The following is a 20,056-nucleotide window of genomic DNA, read 5'->3' on the forward strand; positions in this document are numbered from 1 at the left end:
CCTGCAGGTGTGTCTTTGCCACATGGTTTTAGATGAAGCACCTAATGAGCAGAAGAAGCAGCCTCCAGCTCTTCAGTTATCTGTCGATGCAGCCGTTTTCTCTCCCTGCTGCTGATTTTCCATCAGTTTGGCATCTGAAAAGCTCTTGATATGGAGGACATTGTGACAGACTCATAGGCTGATTTAAATGATCTTAATGTACAGAAATAATCCGTCAGAAGTGGATCTGTTAATGATCTGCTCTGAAGGATGAATTCTCCAGTTCTCCCTCAGTTACAAACTTCAAGAAATCAAAGAAATTCTGAATTCAAATTAGGATTTAATTCATTTATCAAATTAGTTGCACGTCATCAAGGATATTTGTTATTAATCGAACTAATGATTTGTTAAAGAGAATCAAGCACAAACATCATATAACATGATTTCTGGGCCGGTCTCTGGAGTTTCACAGCCTACAGTGTCCCGGGTTCTAATCCCCAACACCAGTTTTAATCCGTCCAACTAACTGGACCAGAACTTTAGGGACAGAACAGGAAACGACGGTGCTTACTGCTGGTCAGATAGGGCGGTTTACTTTCTCAGGACCATTTTTGCTCTTGCTCCGTGGTTCTGCTGCTCATGTTCTGTAAGGTGGAGGGATGGTTGTTGTTTTGGCACCAACATCAGTTCTGGCCTCTACTGGTACTGGCATGTGGGGGGTCCTCACTTTGGATTTGGACCTGGTTGAAGCCTTTAAAGAATGTGTCTCTGCCAGGCGTGTCCGACTCCAGTTCTCAAGGGCCAGAGTCCTACGAGTTTTAGATGTCTCTTCTTCAACGCAGCTGACTCAAAGGGCTGAAATTGGCGGGCTTCTGCAGAACTCGACATGCTTACTCATTCATTTGATTCAGGTGTGTTGAACCAGGGAAACATCTAAAACATGCATGATACCAGCCTTGGAGGTTTGATTACAGAAACCAGTGTTCGGAGTGATGCTGAGCAAGCTGGAGGCGTGGAAGAAAAAAGTAAACTTTGTGCTGAAACTTGACCCGAAATTAAACAAAAGTAGCAACATTATTACAACTAAAACCTGGTGAGTCAAACAGTCTTGGTTCTGATTTAATTGGACAAAACTTTCTAGTCTTTGTTTCTATCCTTTTCTGTCTGAGTCAGCGCAGACAGTTCAGCCGCTCACTAGGGGACGAGACGTCATGAGATTTGATCTACCAATCGGATTCCAACTTTGGTAAACTTGTTCCACGTTGCGATAGACGACCAATAGGAACATCGAGCCATCTGCTGAGTCAAAAGACGGGTTTACATTTCATTAGTCAATGCAGTGGTCGAATGGATCATTTTAACATCAGCAACATGTGATCAAGTGATACTTTGACTCCTATGTAAATGCACTTGGACAACTTCTCAGAGTATAACACTGTAGGTGCATCATAACACTGGCAGTTAAATGTGTGTAAAAGGTCAGAGTTCATGTGTTTGTGGTCACTGCAACAGCATGCTGGACTTCCCAGTAGAAACGTCATTGTCTGTTGAATCACCAGGATGATTCTTTAAAAATGTGTTCCTCCAACCTTCCAGGTACCTGAGGCCATTTCTAAGTGCCAGCGCGCAGGAATCACGGTGCGTATGGTAACCGGAGACAACATCAACACGGCCCGTGCTATCGCAACCAAGTGCGGCATCCTGCTGCCGGGAGAGGACTTCATGTGTCTGGAGGGCAAAGAGTTCAACAGGCTGATCAGAAACGACAAGGGAGAGGTGAGACGGAAACAAACGCACCATCTGCTATGAGAGCAGAAAACCTTTTTATGTGTGCAGCTAGAGTCCAAAATTAATCAGAATCAGAACTGAGCTTAAAAACAGAGCGGCCCATTCTAGATGGTAACGAGGACAGTTCAGATGAAGTGAACTCTAGAACTGGTTTCTGGATAGCTATGTTCTAAACAGTTACAAAAAGATTAAACGTCAGTTAAAACTATTATTTTCATAAATGTAAAAACCGTTTTATTATTCTAGGTGGATTTATGTTTTCTCATATTTTCTTTAGGGTTCCTTTTGCAGTGTTTAGGTTCTGTTTGTGTCCTTGGATGTAATCTGATTTACTGGAGGAACGTTTTAGGTGGACTCGGATCAGACATGTTCTGGTTGACGTTTCTCTTGCTGTTTCATATTTCCACAAACGTCTGAAACCAAAATGTACATCAGGACATATGCGGTTTCATTTGAAACAAAGCAACAATTATTTCTACTGCTGCTAATAAATGATGAGATGAATTTTATCTGTAACATTCCTCTGTTTTGATTTTAATATTTAGACTTAAGCAAAACTATTAAGTAAATATCCAATAGATTCAGCAGTAACTTTGCTGCCCTTTGACTCAGTAGTTCCTGCTCTGCTGTTCATAGAATAGCACACCTGAGTAATGAGTCAGGCTATCTGCTCCTGGTAGTCAGGTTGTTTTTTTTTTTTTTTTGTGGCACTAGTGGCCTTTATTTTTCCAGTATTTTTTTGACAGTAGATAGACAGGAAATGGGAATGAAGAGAGAGGGGAAGACATGCGGCAAATGTTGCCAGGGCCGGGACTCAAACCCCGGGACAGCCGCGTCGAGGACTCAGGCCTCCATATATGGTTCGCACGCTGGACCCCCCTACAGTCATGTTGTTTATCCAGTGTTGGGTGGTGCTCCTTCGGCTAGGGTTATGGTTAGGGACTTTAGAAAGGAACACGAAGGAGACAAAGATCGTCTACAAACTGCTCCTCATAAAACATCAGGATAATTACTGTTAAAAACCATCAGTCCTAAAACTAAACAGCATCATATTTCTCCAAATATTCAGGAAGTTCATAATGACTCTTTATTTTTATTACATTAAATACAAGGTACATATTATTTAAATCAGAATTTAAATGCTAAGCTGAACTTCATATTTGCTCTGATGTGGTTCTGCATGAGCATTTATTAATTAATGTTCTGGATCTACATGAAGACAAATTCTTATGACTGAACAAAGTTCTGATGCAGTTTGATCACATACAGCAGAGTTTTGTGAGATAAATGCCAATGTCTTGTTAATAATTGTTTCTTAATTTGAAAATATAAATAAACTATATTTTTTCTCCAGTTATAAAAGCTGCTGATTGGTGCTGGATCCTACTTGCTGGTAACAGAGGACCTGCACCAGGACTTGCCTTCATCATAAGGCAGACTAAACTAGAACATGTGGTTGAATTACTGTTATTATTATTGTACTTTATATATTCTGTCTTTTAAGGTTGAACAAGAACGTCTGGACAAGGTCTGGCCCAAACTTCGGGTTCTGGCTCGTTCGTCGCCAACAGACAAACATACTTTAGTTAAAGGTGAGCTTCTCCTGCTGCAGCTGGTAAATATGAACAGTCTCCATGTTCACGCTCATTGACACAGAGATGGGTTCTGTTCCTCTCTGTCGACCAGGCATCATCGACAGCATGGTGGGAGAAACCCGACAGGTGGTGGCGGTGACGGGAGACGGCACTAACGACGGCCCCGCCCTCAAGAAAGCTGATGTTGGCTTCGCCATGGTAACCAGTTGTTTATATTTTCCTTTGTTTTAAAGCTCGCCTGGAGTTTTCTCTGCTCCAGCAGCTAAACAAGAAAATTAACGTCTCTGATGTAGCCGTGAAATATCTTCTGCAATGACTCCTGAGCTGAATGCCTCAGATTCATGGAGGCTGCTGTGAAATTAAATTATGAATCAATAAATGTTGAGCTTGGGTGCACTCATGACTGCAGGGTCCCTCCTCCACCATCACAGATCAACATGGAGGGAGTCAGCCTGTTCCATTTGTCCCAACGCCATAAACAAGATTCCTGGGATTTCACCAGCTTAATCCAGTGTGGAGAAATTTCCACATTCATGCATGTTTAAAGGCTAACACTTCACAGAGGGCTGTTGTTTTATACAGTTTGTTTTTCTTTCAAACTAGATCCACCATGATTTGACCCAGGGTTTTAAAAAGTCTTACATTTGTTCATGTAAAAATCAAGGCTTCTCATTCAGCTTTCCTTACTAACCCACAAGATTATTCTGCAACGGGCTGGTCTAAATGTTAAGGCTGATGTTACCAGAAACAACACCAGCTCCCTCGTTATGGGAGATTAAATAAAGATTGAATAGGAAAAACAACTGAATGTTATGAAGGTTGCTGCATAAATGGTTGTTGGTTGTGAAAACACACAGGAGTGTAAAAGCAGTGGACTCACAAGAGCCTGAAAACACAGTTGGTCCAAGTAAAAACTTCCCTAAGTTATCAGGTAATTTAAAACAAGTCATTAAGGAGCTGTGTCAGTTATTTAGTAATTAATGCAGGTGTTATAATTATCGTTATCGCAGGTCCTTCCTCCCAGCAGCTGCTGGACTTTACAGCACCACGCCCATCAAACTCAAAGAATATGGAAAAACTGCAAATACCAGCAGAGATGTAAATGTACTTTGTTGTTTTTATTATGCACAAATATTCAGGCTCATTTTTTTAATTATCGTCCAGAATATAAACAGAAAATCTAGAAAATGATCCAACTCTGTTACACATTTCTTTCAATCTGACTGTACAGTATTTGTTTCTATGTAGTAAATTTCCCCCTGACATTACAGTCATCATATTCTTATTCTTTGTTATATTTTTTACCTTGTGTGAATCTGCATGCTCCGACTAGCCTGCCACTTTGCTGCTGGGACCCCTGAATTTCCCCACTGAGGGACAATAAAGAAAGCTGTTAGCAGTTGCAGAGAGTTGCAGGGAGCCCAGATGTCAGTCAAAGGTATAATACACTCATAAAAGATGAGCATATAGGCCTAATTTCAGTGTAGCAGTGACAACTTTCAGCGTAACGGCCCACTATGTGCTGGCGAGAACCCTGTGTTCAATATGCATCAACAGGCATTAGTTGTATACACATGCCACTTTGGCTCTGTGGCAGATTTGCAACAATACCCTCTAAAACTTCATGTTTTCACAATGCATGAAGAACCCCTCAATAAATCACCCAAAACATTATGGATACTGCGTTGGTGTCAATACTAACGTTGTTGTAAATATTCTAGAGGAGGCCTGTGTAGAACCTCCTTGTTCTCCACGTTTGCTCAGAGGCTGACTTCAGATTGCCCCCAGGTCTCTGTGATGGACTGTTGACCTGTCAGGGTGTCCTCTGTCCAGGATGTCCCTATTTCTCTGCAACCAGGAGCAGATAAATGGATGTTTTTAAGCCAAAATGTTTTTGGTCTTCTTTAAATGACACATAATTCATTTGAATACTGGCTATTATAAGCGGTTGTTGTTCAGGCAGGTCCTGGATCAGATGATGACAGTGTGGATAGATGCGTTTGGGGGCGTCTCTACTGGCTGCCGTCAGCAGAAAAAGTTCAACTGGAGATCATCTGATACCAAGCAGTTTAAAACAATGTTGCTGAGCTCAGTAACATCAACTCACTGCTGTATGTTGGTCTGACCTTTGTTCACTGAGGAAAGTCATTGAACAGCAGCGTCTCCTGCAGGCTGGTGAGCAGCTGCTGCGCTGTTGGACAGCTCATATTCCTGCACACAGATCAGATGCCATGTTTGGGCTTAAAGCCGTAAATGTTCTCCTCTGATGTGGCCCAGATGATTATGCTTCTATCCCTGTTCAATTCTCGCCTGTTTATTTGAATACCAGCAGCTCAGGTCGCAGCTTTTCTGCACTTTCTGTCCTCTCAAACCAGAATCTGGTTTTTCTGCTTACCTCTAGGGAAATATTCCCACTCAGAGCTGCAGAGCTTTGTATTTGTAGAATTTACACACATAGCCATGTTCTGTCTGCAGTCAGGAAGCAGGAATCTCCAACTGTCTAAGTCTGGGCTGCAGTAGGTTCCATCCCTTTGTGGGATTTAACAACCTGCAGACAAACTGAGCTTCACCTGCAGAGATTTTCACCTCATCCTCTGTGTCCTCTCCCAGGGAATAGCCGGTACCGATGTGGCTAAAGAGGCTTCTGACATCATCCTTACTGACGATAACTTCACCAGCATCGTTAAGGCCGTCATGTGGGGGAGGAACGTCTACGACAGCATCTCAAAGTTCCTGCAGTTCCAGCTGACCGTCAACGTGGTGGCTGTGATCGTGGCGTTCACCGGCGCCTGCATCACCCAGGTAACCGCCTGCTTCTCTTCCCCTCCAGGCTGAAAAATGAAGGGTCCAGATTTCTAACCCACTGGTACCACATCTACTGGTATCAGTAAATCACTGTTCCAGGTATTTCTAATCATTGGTCAGAGTAAAAACCTGCTTGGCAGTTACACACGGGTCAAGTTATAAATTCAGTTTGGTTCTGAACTTCATTGTAGCTTCATTTCTTTGAGGCTTCAGCTTTTGTTGCTTCTAAGAACAAATTTGAATAAAAATGTGTCTTTATGTTGTTTCTGTTTGTCAGCAGTGATTTCAGACTAGAGTGAATGTGTCACATGTTTAAGGTTGAACTGAATCTTGTGATTGCCTTGGAAACTGGTGCTGAAACAGTGATGATCTTTGTTTCTGGTTCTTCTCCATCGCGCCCGTCTCTGCTGTCGGGAGGTGAGGCGACACGTTTTATTCTTTAAATCAGGAAACTGAACTCCTCAACCGATGCAGAGCAGAAAATCTCGGGGCTGCGTGTTAATTAACAAGCTCACAGCTGGTACCAGTGATAACCGCTCTGCAGCATGGAGAACATAAACTGGGCTAAGATTCAGCCTGAAACCATGGCAACACGTCACATTCATGATCCTGAAATATAACAGGAACTCAGCAGGTCTGAGGGCTTGGATTTTCCCCCATCATCATCATCATCATCGCGCGTGTTGGGCCACCGGCATGTTGACACGCATCATTAAAGATGGTCTCGTCTTTGTTGTACCAACAGGGCTGGGCTGGGGGGGTTAATGAGGGCTGCATGATGAGATGTTAGAGAGCTGAAATGATGTGACCAATGTTCTGGATCCACACCAGCTATAAACAGCCTGGCTGAGCACACACAGACGTTACAGATGACGTGTGCTTAACGTGTGCTCTCTGCACCAACACGGCCTTCACATGTAATCTGAGTCACAGTCATGCACCTCACAAAACTGGGATCAGGGTTCCTAATTCTGGACAGGTGTGGAAAAGTTGAGGATGGGAAAACGTTGGTTTCCAGATTTTACTTATTCAATTACTTTAAAGATAAGAATCTGTAGTCTTTTGACATTAAAGCTTAATCAAATAATGATCTTTATCTTTGATTCTGGTACATCACAACTCAAGTTTCCATCAACTTTGTTGCTTTTACAGCAACTGATCAGTTTCTCTGCATTTTTAGCCTCTAGATCCTTTTAGTTCTGGGTTTTAAACTGGAACCAAGGTTCTGGAACTAGATTTGGTTCAGATGCTACACAGAACATTGAAGATCCATTTTTAGATTTATGTGGAATGAGGTAATCGCTAATCAGAGACGGTTTTAATGGTCAGTATGTAATTTAGAATAATCATTTAGTATTCAGTATTCTAGATTTTCATTCATCTAAGGTTGTTTTGATGGAAAATATATATTTATGTTGCTGGTATCAGAGGACCAATCACAATGAAGAGGCAGGAAGAAAAACTGACAGAGAAAAAGGAAGATGCTTATCCACGTTACAACCAGGTTATTAAAGCATGAAGAAATCAATCATTTTGTCATATCAAATGTTATTTCCATGAACACTGCCACCTGCTGGCCAGGAGAGAAGTTCCAGTCTTAATCACTGAATCCTGCTCCCACTAAATGATCAACAGAGATAAAATCATTCAGTCCAGCAGGGGGAGCTGTCCTTTTTTGTCACCCAGCCTTAAAAAACATGCTTGGTTTGTGATACTAAACCCTCTTTGAAAGCTGTTTATACAAGTGATGTAGCTATGACCCTCAACCAACGCAGGGTGTATTTACAGTCTGCGGTTGTTTTATCGTCTCTGGGATTTGATTGGTTGAGAGGTTGCACATTCATGTTTTTTGTGCCACTAGTGGCATTTTATTTTGTAAGTTGACCAACAGGCTGGGACTCAAACCCGTGACGGCGTTGAGGACCATAGCCTCCATATGTGGGTCACACGCTTTACACCTGCGCGACTGCTGTACCCTTGTTTTTAATTTTTTTAGTCCAGAGATCTAACCTTCTCTGGAGCAAGTTAGGCTTCGATCAGTGGTGCCCAAGTCCAGTTCTGGAGAGCTACCATCCAGCAACTTTTACATTCATCCCTGACTCTAATGAATGACTCGTTACCAGGCCTCTGCAGCGCTGTGTGCTGATGAGGCAATCCAGGTGTGTTAAAGCAGAAATGCAACTAAAAGTTGCAGGATGGTAGTTCTTCAGGACTGGACTTTCCCTGGTTCAGATCATGGTGACAGACCCAGATAAGAAGTGAACCTGCTTCCTAATGCTGAAAATTCAGGATTGAACCTGAAGTTATGTCGATGAGAGGGTAATCTTTTCAAGTAGTACAGACCTTGTTTGTGAACCTCCTTGCTCCCTTCTTGTTCTGCAGGACTCCCCTCTGAAGGCTGTGCAGATGCTCTGGGTCAACCTCATCATGGACACATTGGCTTCTCTCGCTCTGGCCACAGAGCCGCCCACTGAGTCGCTGCTTTTACGCAAACCGTATGGACGCAATAAGCCCCTCATCTCCCGAACAATGATGAAGAACATCCTGGGCCACGCTGTATTCCAGCTTATCATAATCTTCACTCTGTTGTTTGCAGGTGAGTTTACCTCCAACAGGTATGAGACCCCCCCCCCCCCCCCCCCCCCCCCCAAATACATGGTGTATTTACAGTCTGTGGGTATTTGCTCTGTGGTTTTTTCAGGAGAAAAGATTTTCGACATCGACAGTGGCCGCAACTCTCCTCTGCACTCTCCGCCATCGGAACACTACACCATCGTGTTCAACGTGTTTGTGATGATGCAGCTCTTCAACGAGATCAACGCCAGGAAGATCCACGGCGAGAGAAACGTATTTGAGGGCGTGTACAAGAACCCCATCTTCTGCAGCGTGGTCCTGGGCACCTTCGCCTTGCAGGTATTACCACCTTTATCATCTGGACTCTTCTACCAAGCTTCGAGACCTTGTTCTGTTGTCTTCTGTGATTGAAAACAAAACCAAACGGCATCAGATAGAACAGCTTTAAACTGGAGGGCAGTGAAGGCGTGGCCTCAGAACCAGTGAGATTTTATTAAACTGCAGTTTTAAATCTGTTTGCCAACCATCAACAAGAGGTCCAACCTGTGGAACCTGTGTTAGTAGATCTCATCAGACTTAGCTTCATCCCAGTTCAGAAGACCTTCTTTTTCAGGTGAACGCTCAGCGGCGGGGTTAGGTCCGCATCAAAATAAGAAGCAACCGGGGGCGACGCTCCAAGGCAGTGAATGCCAATATGTTCCAGCTCCAACAGGCTACTCTTCTTCTATGCTGCTTTAGTAGTTCTTCTTCTATGGTTGCTGTCTAGCTCCTTTTCTGGTTGGAAAATGGTTCAGAATGAAAGAGGAAACATACATTTTCGAGGTTGATAAATATATGCATGACCCACAATCTGGTCACGTTAAGGAAACTGACAAAAACATGTGACCTAGTGATGGATTTCAGCATAAGGGCTCTTCTTGTGAGAAATCTAGTTTAAGTGAAGACATAAAGATATTTAAACGCTGACCTTTGAAGGACCTGAGAACTCAGGAAGTGTGATTCTGGAAAAGAGCATAATGCAGACATGAAAAATGTATTGGATCCCTGTTTACAGCAACCACACAGCAGCAGAACCAGCTCAGACGGGTTTGCCCTGAGGGCAACAGTCTCATTGTTAGGGGAATGTCTCGATTGCAGAACCTGAATGTTCTGGTCCTGAACCCATCAGAATCTGACCCAGCATCATGTTGTGTGTGTTTCCATTTCGCCCTCAGATCATCATCGTTCAGTTTGGAGGGAAGCCGTTCTCCTGCGCTCCTCTGACCATCGACCAGTGGCTGTGGTGCGTGTTCATCGGCATGGGCGAGCTGCTGTGGGGACAGGTGAGAGCCACGCTCAGGTGTTTTTACTGTAATCAAGCACCCACACAGCTGGATGCAGGGGAGGATGAGGAGGTGGAAATCTGACGTCTGGCTTCAGTGTTTGCCCTGAAACACTTGTGCTGCTGCAGCGTTGCCTTAGCGACCATTGGCATGGCAATAAGCTCAGCACATGAAAGCAGTTTAACTCCTGTTTACAAGCTGGGAGGGAGAACAAGCCCAGTGTATTAGTCCCCCTGCGGACACACACAGGCTGGAACAGCACACGCTAAGGTAGAAAGGGTTCTGAGGAAGTGAGTTGGGTTCAGTCAGAGGCAGAATCTGTGAAACAAAGACAGAAACATGTGATAAAAGCATAAAAAGCTAGTTGGACCTCTGCCCCAATCCAGTACCAGCAGAAAACACAGAAACAGTGCAATAAAATATTGATTATTAGTTCCCAGAACCATGAACTGGATGATAAAGATCATCCACAGCTTCTAATGCTGCTCCACCACGCCTCCTCCTGAGGAAAGCTTAAGTCTAAACTTTACTGGTTCCAGTAAATCAGGCAGAATCACTGGCAGGACACACGGGATGTTCTGACCTCTGTCTGGGTCAGCGGGTTCATTGAGACAGAAACCGGCAGTAAACTGATCGGATGAGCAGACCGATTCCTGAACCGACCTCTCTCCCATCCTCAGCTGATCTCAGCCATCCCGACTCACCACCTGAAGTTCCTGAAGGAGGCGGGCCACGGCAGCACAAAAGAGGAGATCCACAAGGAGGAGATGACGGAGGACATGGATGAGATCGATCATGCCGAGATGGAGCTAAGGAGGGGCCAGATCCTCTGGTTCAGAGGTCTGAACCGAATCCAGACTCAGGTATGACCCCCTACCCTCAGTCTAGCTAAACTTTAACTCTACACAGAGTGGCAGTGTTTTCACACAGAACAACAGGTTCTTCTGAGGTTTGCTGGAAGTTTTCAGCTCTTTTCTGGTGCTTCAAACCCAAGAGAGTAAAAGCAGTAAGACCCAAACAGTCTCTGTGGAGGTGAGACATGAAGACAGCAGGTCTGGTAGGTTCTAACCGCTCCATGTTCATAATATCTGTCCATCAAGATCCCTGCTGCCTTTCTGTGACACCAGAGTGAAACTGGAGAGGAGGAAGACATGTTTGTATCAATCCTGATCAAAACATCAAACTTCGCCTCAAACATGTCTCTGGTTTATTCTCATTTCTTCTTTCTAAAATCTTATCAAAGCTGTGGATCTATATTCACTCGGCAGGCAGCAGCTCTAGAGCCTCGTACCGTCTCCTGTCTTCACAGTGACACACAGCAGACTGAACCACGCCAAGGTTCTGATGATTTCACATTCTGCTGCGGATCTGCAGCCCAGAACCTCTTCATTTAAAAACCCAAATTAAAGAGGGCGGCCCACTAACAGCCAAAAGCTTGTTGAAGAATATTAGGCAACGAAACAGAGGGAGTGTAGCCATCTGTGTTCCTTTTAAAAAGATCTGAAATCAGAACTTACACGGGTCACCATTTCAAGCAGTTCTGCGAGGCCATAGAACCAGTTATCCTCCAGTTAATTCAGCTCAAAGATCTCCATCTTCTCAAGTTTATTTACGTTATTAACTTGTTATTTTTTCACACTTTATATTGGCATGGAAACCTAGCTGGACGATGTTTGTGTGTGTGTGTGTGTGTGTGTGTGTGTGTGTGTGTTCCTGTCTTGGCATCACAGTGAGAACCATTTTCCCGATTTCACCATCAAATTGAGGACCGTTTGTACCAAAGTGAGGTCATTTTGCTGGTCCTCACGACCTATTTCACTAACGGTTAGGTTTAGGACTAAGGTGTGAATTGAGTTTAGGTTAAGGTTAGGGTTATACATGCACTGGTAATGGTTAGGTTTAGGGTTATTGTCAGGGTTAAGTCATAGAAAGGGTTGAAAATGACTGAAAATCAATGGAAGTCAATGGGAGTCAACACATGGTCCTCACTACATATAGCAAAACAAGAGTGTGTGTGTGTTATAATCCTCCTACAGGATCAACACACACTGAGCATCAACATGTCCACAGTCAGTCCATTCTGTCCCTGTTGGCTTCATTAGCCTTGATGCTAACACCCACGTCCAGTAGCAGCAGCCAACACACACACACACACACAGTTTCCTCTGTGTGGACCAGCTTGTGTGTCTTTAACCAGACGGTGAACAGAATCAACCGAAGGTGTAAATGTTCACTGATGCTGTTTCAGTTCAGTTTATTCTCTGAGTATCAATTAACAACTGATCAATCCAGATCCATCCAATCACGTTGACAGATTCAGTTACACACATTCCAGTTCAATCCTAATTCTAACACCATGCAGTGTTAAGTAAGTAAATCCAGCTGACTGCAGTCAGTCAGCGCCTTCGAAGCAATCCTTACTTCTGAGCAAGCACATGGCAACAGTGGAGAGGAACCACTCGCTTTAACAGGGTTAACCTCCAGCAGAAACAGAAACTCAAAAAAACTATGCCAAGAGTACCTTTTAAAGACACAAGGCCCTTATTCCACCAAAATGGTTCTATTGCTTAGCTGGTGCCAGTGTTACTCAGCAACAGTTCTTTCTGTTTCCACTGTGCTTCAACAAGAAGAAAATTAGAGTAGATCAGATTAGCATCAGAATAAACCCGTCCAACTGTCTCTGATCTTCCTGCAGTTTATTTGGGAATGACCCAGCACACAGTTGAAGTGGGTGCATCGCTAATGGCTAAGCTCACAGCAGAACTCATAACCACCATGAACAACTCTGTTCTTTAACGCTGAAGGTGTTTTAATATCACCAGGTGGTGTTAAAAACGTGTAGGAGTTGAGTTAAACTTTGAGCCCATATTCACAAAGATCCTCAGAGTTTCTCAGAGAGCTCCATACTTAGCCTAAAAACACTTGGCAAGGCCTCCTAGCTTAAGGGTGATTCTGTTCTCAGCAGAGAACAGATATATAAAAGGTGGGGTTGACCCCGTTGCTAGGTGTGATTGACCCCGTTGCTAGGTGTGATTGACCCTGTTGCTAGGTGTGATTGACCCCGTTGCTAGGTGATGTTGACCTCATTGCTAGGTGAAGTTGACCTGGTTGCTAGGTGAGGTTGACCTGGTTGCTAGGTGAGGTTGACCTCATTGCTAGGTGAAGTTGACCTGGTTGCTAGGTGAGGTTGACCTGGTTGCTTGGTGAGGTTGACCTCATTGCTAGGTGAAGTTGACCTGGTTGCAAGGTGAAGTTGACCTGGTTGCTAGGTGAGGTTGACCCCATTGCTAGGTGAAGTTGACCCCATTGCTAGGTGAAGTTGACCTGGTTGCTAGGTGAGGTTGACCTCATTGCTAGGTGAGGTTGACCCCATTGCTAGGTGAAGTTGACCTGGTTGCTAGGTGAGGTTGACCTGGTTGCTTGGTGAGGTTGACCCCATTGCTAGGTGAAGTTGACCTGGTTGCTAGGTGAGGTTGACCCCATTGCTAGGTGAGGTTGACCTGGTTGCTAGGTGAAGTTGACCTGGTTGCTAGGTGAAGTTGACCTGTTTGCTAGGTGAAGTTGACCTGGTTGCTAGGTGAAGTTGACCTGGTTGCTAGGTGAGGTTGACCCCTTTGCTAGGTGAAGTTGACCTGGTTGCTAGGTGAAGTTGACCTGGTTGCTAGGTGAGGTTGACCTCATTGCTAGGTGAAGTTGACCTGGTTGCTAGGTGAGGTTGACTTGGTTGCTTGGTGAGGTTGACCTCATTGCTAGGTGAGGTTGACCTGGTTGCTAGGTGAGGTTGACCTGGTTGCTTGGTGAGGTTGACCTCATTGCTAGGTGAAGTTGACCTGGTTGCTAGGTGAAGTTGACCTGGTTGCTAGGTGAGGTTGACCCCATTGCTAGGTGAAGTTGACCTGGTTGCTAGGTGAAGTTGACCTGGTTGCTAGGTGAGGTTGACCCCATTGCTAGGTGAAGTTGACCTGGTTGCTAGGTGAAGTTGACCTGGTTGCTAGGTGAGGTTGACCCCATTGCTAGGTGAAGTTGACCTGGTTGCTAGGTGAGGTTGACCCCATTGCTAGGTGAAGTTGACCTGGTTGCTAGGTGAGGTTGACCTCATTGCTAGGTGAGGTTGACCTGGTTGCTAGGTGAAGTTGACCTGGTTGCTAGGTGAGGTTGACCTCATTGCTAGGTGAGGTTGACCCCATTGCTAGGTGAGGTTGACCTGGTTGCTAGTTGAGGTTGACCTGGTTGCTAGGTGAAGTTGACCTGGTTGCTAGGGGAGGTTGACCTCATTGCTAGGTGAGGTTGACCTCATTGCTAGGTGAGGTTGACCCCATTGCTAGGTGAGGTTGACCTGGTTGCTAGGTGAGGTTGACCTGGTTGCTAGGTGAGGTTGACCTGGTTGCTAGGTGAGGTTGACCTGGTTGCTAGGTGAAGTTGACCTGGTTGCTAGGGGAGGTTGACCTGGTTGCTAGGTGAAGTTGACCTGGTTGCTAGGGGAGGTTGACCTCATTGCTAGGTGAGGTTGACCTCATTGCTAGGTGAGGTTGACCCCATTGCTAGGTGAGGTTGACCTGGTTGCTAGGTGAGGTTGACCTGGTTGCTAGGTGAGGTTGACCTGGTTGCTAGGTGAGGTTGACCTGGTTGCTAGGTGAGGTTGACCTGGTTGCTAGGTGAGGTTGACCTGGTTGCTAGGTGTGATGCTGTCTTCAAACAAAAAAACAAAAACAAATGCTCTCCCAGTAATCAATGGAGAGAAATTAACTGATGATAGATTTCAGACTGGATTCAGAAATAAATCATGATTATAAAACTTAGCAAAATTAAATTAATTGCATCAACAGCATCAACATGTTTGAATGTAGCTTATTTACAGGCTTGTCATTATTTAGATTTGCTTATTAGTATGTTTGCTCTCCATGCTGGTCGTTTTCTTACTGCATCCATTTCATATTCATTAATTTCATATTATTATAAAATGCAGCATTTTCCTGTGATCTCCTTCTTGTTTAATGAGGTTAAGTTTGGTAAAATGAGCAAAACAAACGGAGAACAAAAGAGTTTGGATTTATGTATATATATTGTTTTCAAAATTTATTTTTGAAGTGTTTTACAGTCTGTAAATATTTTTTTAATAATTCTGTTTTATATTGTTTGCAATTTTGTTCACTTTTTATTCACGGTTATTTATTTTTGATTCTATTATTTATTGATCCTTCCTAATATTACCTTACTAGAGGTTGACCTTTAACCTGACAAGCTGCTGAAACTATTAATTTTCCCCCTAGGGGGATGATAAAGTTAATCTTATCTCTAGTTTAATAATTGTATGATTGTTATAAAAGTTTACTAGAGAGTCGTGACCTCAACCTTCTTGAACACCTTTGGGATGAATCAGAGCAGAGGCTGCAGTTCTGGTTTTCTCCTCTAACAATAAACACACTCCTAAACCTTGGAAGATGTTTACAGAGAAGTTAAAGTTGCTGTTGCTGGCAACGGTGGGTCCATCAACAACCTGGACCTTAGAGATTAAGAACAGAATGTCAAAGTTCATGTACATGTAGAAGTACACAGACCAATACTATTAGCTATATAGTGTTGCTCAGGATAAAATAAGCCAGTCTAAATATATATTACTTTATTCGGTAGGTTTAAGCCTCGTCTTTCACAGCCACTGAAGAGGAACCAATCAACAACACGTGAACCCAACAGGTCAAAATGCTTCAGAAGGCAAGAAGAAATCTGGTCAAAGTTCTCACCTGACAAATAAGGAAGCTGTTTTCTCTTCTCATTGTGTATCTGTACGATCACAGTCGTCCTGCTGGGACGAGAGGACGACAGGACGAGGAGGCAACAAAAGGCTGCCAGCTAATTAGGTTCTTATCTCTCCGTGCTCCTCTTCCTGTCCTCCTCTCTAATCCAGGTGGGCAGCGTTGCCTCAGCAGTCAAACACAGTGGGGGAATAATTGGTACAAGCAGCACCTCACTGCTGAAACTTTATCAGTCATCCCAAATGACATTTCTCCCGTTTCTTCTGCGTGATGGGATGTGAAAGGGATGTAAGCCTGATTCAGAAGCTCTTCATTCATTGCTCCAACTCTTCTTACATTCCTTCATTCCAGCCGAGGTTCAGATGAACTCTGTCTTTAAATCACAACGTTCCCTCAATGATTTCCACCCTCAGACATTTCTTCACATGGTGAACTTATTTCCTTTCTTTGAGATCGTCTGCTTCCATCTATTTCAGTTCATGGCAGGAACTGAAAGAACTTTAGAGTCTCTTTTCATGCCCAAAAACACACCTGACGAGTCATCTGCTGAAACTGTTCAGATGTTTATCAGTCAGTCAGTCATTTTCTACCACTTCTTCCATAGTGGGTCACGGGGAAGCTGGTGCCCATCTCCAACGGTCTTCGGGCGAGAGGCGGGTTCACCCTGGACAGGTTGTTACAGGAACATACCGTGATGCCTTCTGATCTCAGATCAGATCCTCAGCTTGAAGTACTTAACGTGGTCCTGCTGTGAACTTTTCCACATTTTGTTTTGTTACAACCAGAAAATCCAATGTATTTTCGGGGGTTTTTATAGGACAGACCCACACAAAGCAGTGCATGATAACATGATAGCAACACTCTAAAGCCCAGAACCATTGACTTTTAGGTTGGATTGTGGATATTCCTGCAGGGTCTTCCTCCCATTTGATCCATTCTCTGAAGGACCGTCAATAAATGTTAAAACCTAAACACGCTGTTTCATTTTGGTTTTGTTTTGTGTGTTTTGGTGGAAATCTGCATCTGAACAGCTGATTTTATGTGTGACCAGCTGATTTAGGATGTTCGTAAATACAGTGCCCCCTACCTTCGTGTTATTCAGAAAACTGATGTGTTTTTTGTTTTCTTCTCTTTCAGCCTTCAGGCTGGATTATGGTTACTAAACGGTTAAATTACATTTGGGTTTGACCCGCTCCAGCCATTGTGGTCCTTAATATTATTGTAGTCGCTCTTAGTTTTATTAACTTCTCCCTGCGCTGCCTCTTGGAAAACTGTCGTTTCTCCTGGTCCCACAGCCAATCAGTGGACAGCAGTCTGTTCACTGATTGGCTGGGGGACAAGTTAAGCCTCTAAATAAATGCAGAAATCCAGCAGAACACAATTTCTACATTTTGTGCTGATTGACTCCTCGAGCTGCTGGTGTCTGTGAAGGAAACTAACACTTTTCCAGTGATCTCTTGACATCCTGATACTGTTCAGATCTGCCTTTAACACTCCCTGTCTTCTCTAACCTCTCTGTAGAAGTGTGCTCCTCCTGCTCTCATCTGTGCTGTCCTCTTGCTCTGTCTTCTGTTAACTGTGGCTGTCCTTCCTTCAGATGGATGTGGTCTATACCTTCCAGACGGGCCAGGCGCCGGTGCCCGGTGCCCTGCGCCGCCAGCCGTCCGTCGTCAGCCAGCAGAATGACGCAACTGCCACCAAAACTCTCTCTAGCCCCACCCACGTAGGGCTTAGCTCCTCCTCCTCCCTCACCAACTCGGCTGGGGCTCCACCCCCTGCTGCTGCTTCCTCCACCACTGCAGGCAGTGAGTCTGTGACTGGAGGCCAGCTCACACAGCGCCTAAAACCAGGCTGCACTCCATTTAATCTGCATGAAGCTGCGTCTGTCCTCAGAAGGTGTCTGCATGTCCTCATCTGATCACAAATACCAGGCAGGTTAGATCAGGAGACATCAAATTGTTTTAGTATCAAAAACAGTCTCAATAGAACCAGTAGCAATGCTTCTCTAATCTTAGAGTCTGTTGGACTATGTACTAACTAGCTGTTTTACAGGAAGAGTCTTTAGTTTATCTCTGCATTACTGAAGTACAAAAGCAAAAGGCTGTATGACTTCATGGACTGAAAGGAACATTAAACCACCCAGAATTTATTAAAATGTTGTGGAGGAGATGATAGCGGTCCCTTCAGGAGTCAGGGTCATGAGGTCAGAGCTGAAGAAGTATCATTAGATGAAGAATGACACCAGTCCCCCTTCTTTTCGTTCTTGACCTGTTGGGTTCCTGCTGCAGCCTGAGAACATGCAGACAGCCTCCTGTTTCCTCCTCTACTTCATCTTAATCTCTTTCAGTTTAAACTTTCTTTTTGTCTGAGTCTGCCTGCAGCTCTTCCTCCTGCATGTTCTGGACGTTTGACCTGTGAACAGGTGTAACAACCTGGTGAGACTTGCTGCCAACGAGTCGAGAAACTGATTACAGCTGAGTGAAGGCCACAGAGAGGAGAAGAAGGCTCCTGATTGGAGACCAAAAAGGCAAAAACAATCCACAAATCTGTCCTGTTGTTGCCTCTTCTGCTCAGAGGCAGCAGCCTGGTCACCAAGATTATTTTATGGGTTAATCCTGAGCAGGTTTAAATCTGTCGGCTCTGCAAGTCTCTCATGGTCCACCAGTGTTTAAACAGTGTGTGTGTGTGTGTGTGTGTGTTTTCAGCTGCAGGTCTCCTGTGGTTCAGTAACACGCCGCTCTGAACTGCAGGTTATTAATTATAATAAAGAGTGTGTGCTGGAGTGTATAAATCAGGGTGATCAGCAGCAGCCTCACTGGATTCATCAGAGGAAAGGACTTCAGAGCAGCCAGAGGACAGAGCGGGATTAAGAACCAAACAGGGAAATGTTGGGTTTCTTCAAGTTTCCAGTAACCTTGCCAGTGGCCCTGTGACCTGCAGGGGCCCCAACTGTCAGTTTTACTTCTGATAATATCTTTATACAGCTGATTCAGTGAAAAGGCTGCAAGTTATAAGTCAGCTGTGTGTTCCAGGTTCTGAACTGAAGGCAGACTTCCTCTATGGGAGCTGAGCCTTAGTTTTTGGTTCTGATGTGCCAGTTGTCACGGTAACTGGCAGGAAAAAGGTTTCAGGTTTAAATCTTAGTGTGAAGTTTACTGTCTACCGTGTCCAACCAGTACGGTGCTTCTAAAACCAGTTTAGGTTGAAGTGTGACTGTCTGTTGACCCGGAAAAGAACCGGATATTAGTCAGGATTTACCTCAGCTTGAGCCTCTCCGTCCCAGTTTATGATGAAACAGATGATCCTGTTCAGGATGAGTGTAGGCTACAAATTTTTATCACAGAGGGGATTTTTAAACTGCAGGAAATCTAACACATGGGGAAAGATAGCAGGAGATTCTGAAATACCAGTTCAGAACTGGTCAGTGTGACTTTGTTCAGGTTTGGACCACTTATCTCTATCTGGGAGTTCTTATGTCTAATCTATGGAGCATGTATGATAGCATGTTGAAAAACACGGTATGGGCTCTGAGGAAAAGGAGGTGAGTTTGCGTCTCTTTTAATGCTCTTCTGGTTGGAAGAGTTTGTGTTGGGATCAAGGGTGTGGAATTCGTAGTATCCTGCTACGTCAGGACAGGGTAGGGTAATTTTGTGGTGATAATTACGGATTAACTGATTGTCTGGGGATGATGTTTCAGCGTTCTATGAGGTCTGGTCAATGATCAGATAATTATTAGCCACATTTATCAGAAAGTAGGTCACGCCATCAGTTTCACTTTCAAGTGTCCATGGTGCTGAGGTGAGTAAATCTTCATTAGCGCTGACAGAGGGTTTCATAGTGTTGGAGATGGGTGGTGTTTTTCAACATGTCCTAAGACTCCGTGGCGGCCTGGCTCAGTTGGTGATCGGGTTGTTTATCCAACTGTGTTAGATGAGTAGGCGAGGCTGGAGCTTCCAGTAGCATCATGTTTTCCTACACCTTCAGCCTGATCCCTCAATAGTGTGACGGAGGAATAACTTCCTGTCTTAGAGCGCGGATGGATGGATGGATGGATGGATGGGTGGGTGGGGTGTGTGTATATTCATATTCAGCCCTGCCGCAGTCAGCTACCTCCAACATCATGACAAGCTTTTTTGGACCTTTTGTGTTTTGAGTATTTTTCAGTTTTCCTCCAACGTTCCGAGTTATGGTTTCTTTTTGTTCTGTGGTTTTACATCTCCCTGTCCAGATCCAGATGTCC

At 44.3% G+C, this 20,056-nt stretch overlaps 1 protein-coding gene across 7 annotated transcripts in view; it reads left to right on the top strand.

Annotated features, from left to right (window-relative positions):
• LOC124856800 (plasma membrane calcium-transporting ATPase 2-like) overlaps nucleotides 1-20,056 on the top strand; it is a 95,020-nt gene that overhangs the window by 70,503 nt on the left and 4,461 nt on the right. For 4 of the 7 annotated variants that reach the window (XM_047347635.1, XM_047347639.1, XM_047347637.1 and 1 more), the window contains 9 exons: nucleotides 1,576-1,755; nucleotides 3,272-3,359; nucleotides 3,454-3,560; nucleotides 5,973-6,164; nucleotides 8,550-8,763; nucleotides 8,869-9,080; nucleotides 9,956-10,063; nucleotides 10,744-10,926; nucleotides 17,414-17,621. In XM_047347635.1, the coding sequence (XP_047203591.1) occupies nucleotides 1,576-1,755; nucleotides 3,272-3,359; nucleotides 3,454-3,560; nucleotides 5,973-6,164; nucleotides 8,550-8,763; nucleotides 8,869-9,080; nucleotides 9,956-10,063; nucleotides 10,744-10,926; nucleotides 17,414-17,621 (1,492 nt within the window). The remainder of the gene's footprint in view (nucleotides 1-1,575; nucleotides 1,756-3,271; nucleotides 3,360-3,453; nucleotides 3,561-5,972; nucleotides 6,165-8,549; nucleotides 8,764-8,868; nucleotides 9,081-9,955; nucleotides 10,064-10,743; nucleotides 10,927-17,413; nucleotides 17,622-20,056) is intronic. The other 3 variants (XM_047347638.1, XM_047347640.1, XM_047347641.1) reach the window with 2 other exon arrangements.

Source organism: Girardinichthys multiradiatus, chromosome 20 (assembly GCF_021462225.1).
Source record: "Girardinichthys multiradiatus isolate DD_20200921_A chromosome 20, DD_fGirMul_XY1, whole genome shotgun sequence".
Classification (NCBI taxonomy): Eukaryota; Metazoa; Chordata; class Actinopteri; order Cyprinodontiformes; family Goodeidae; genus Girardinichthys; species Girardinichthys multiradiatus.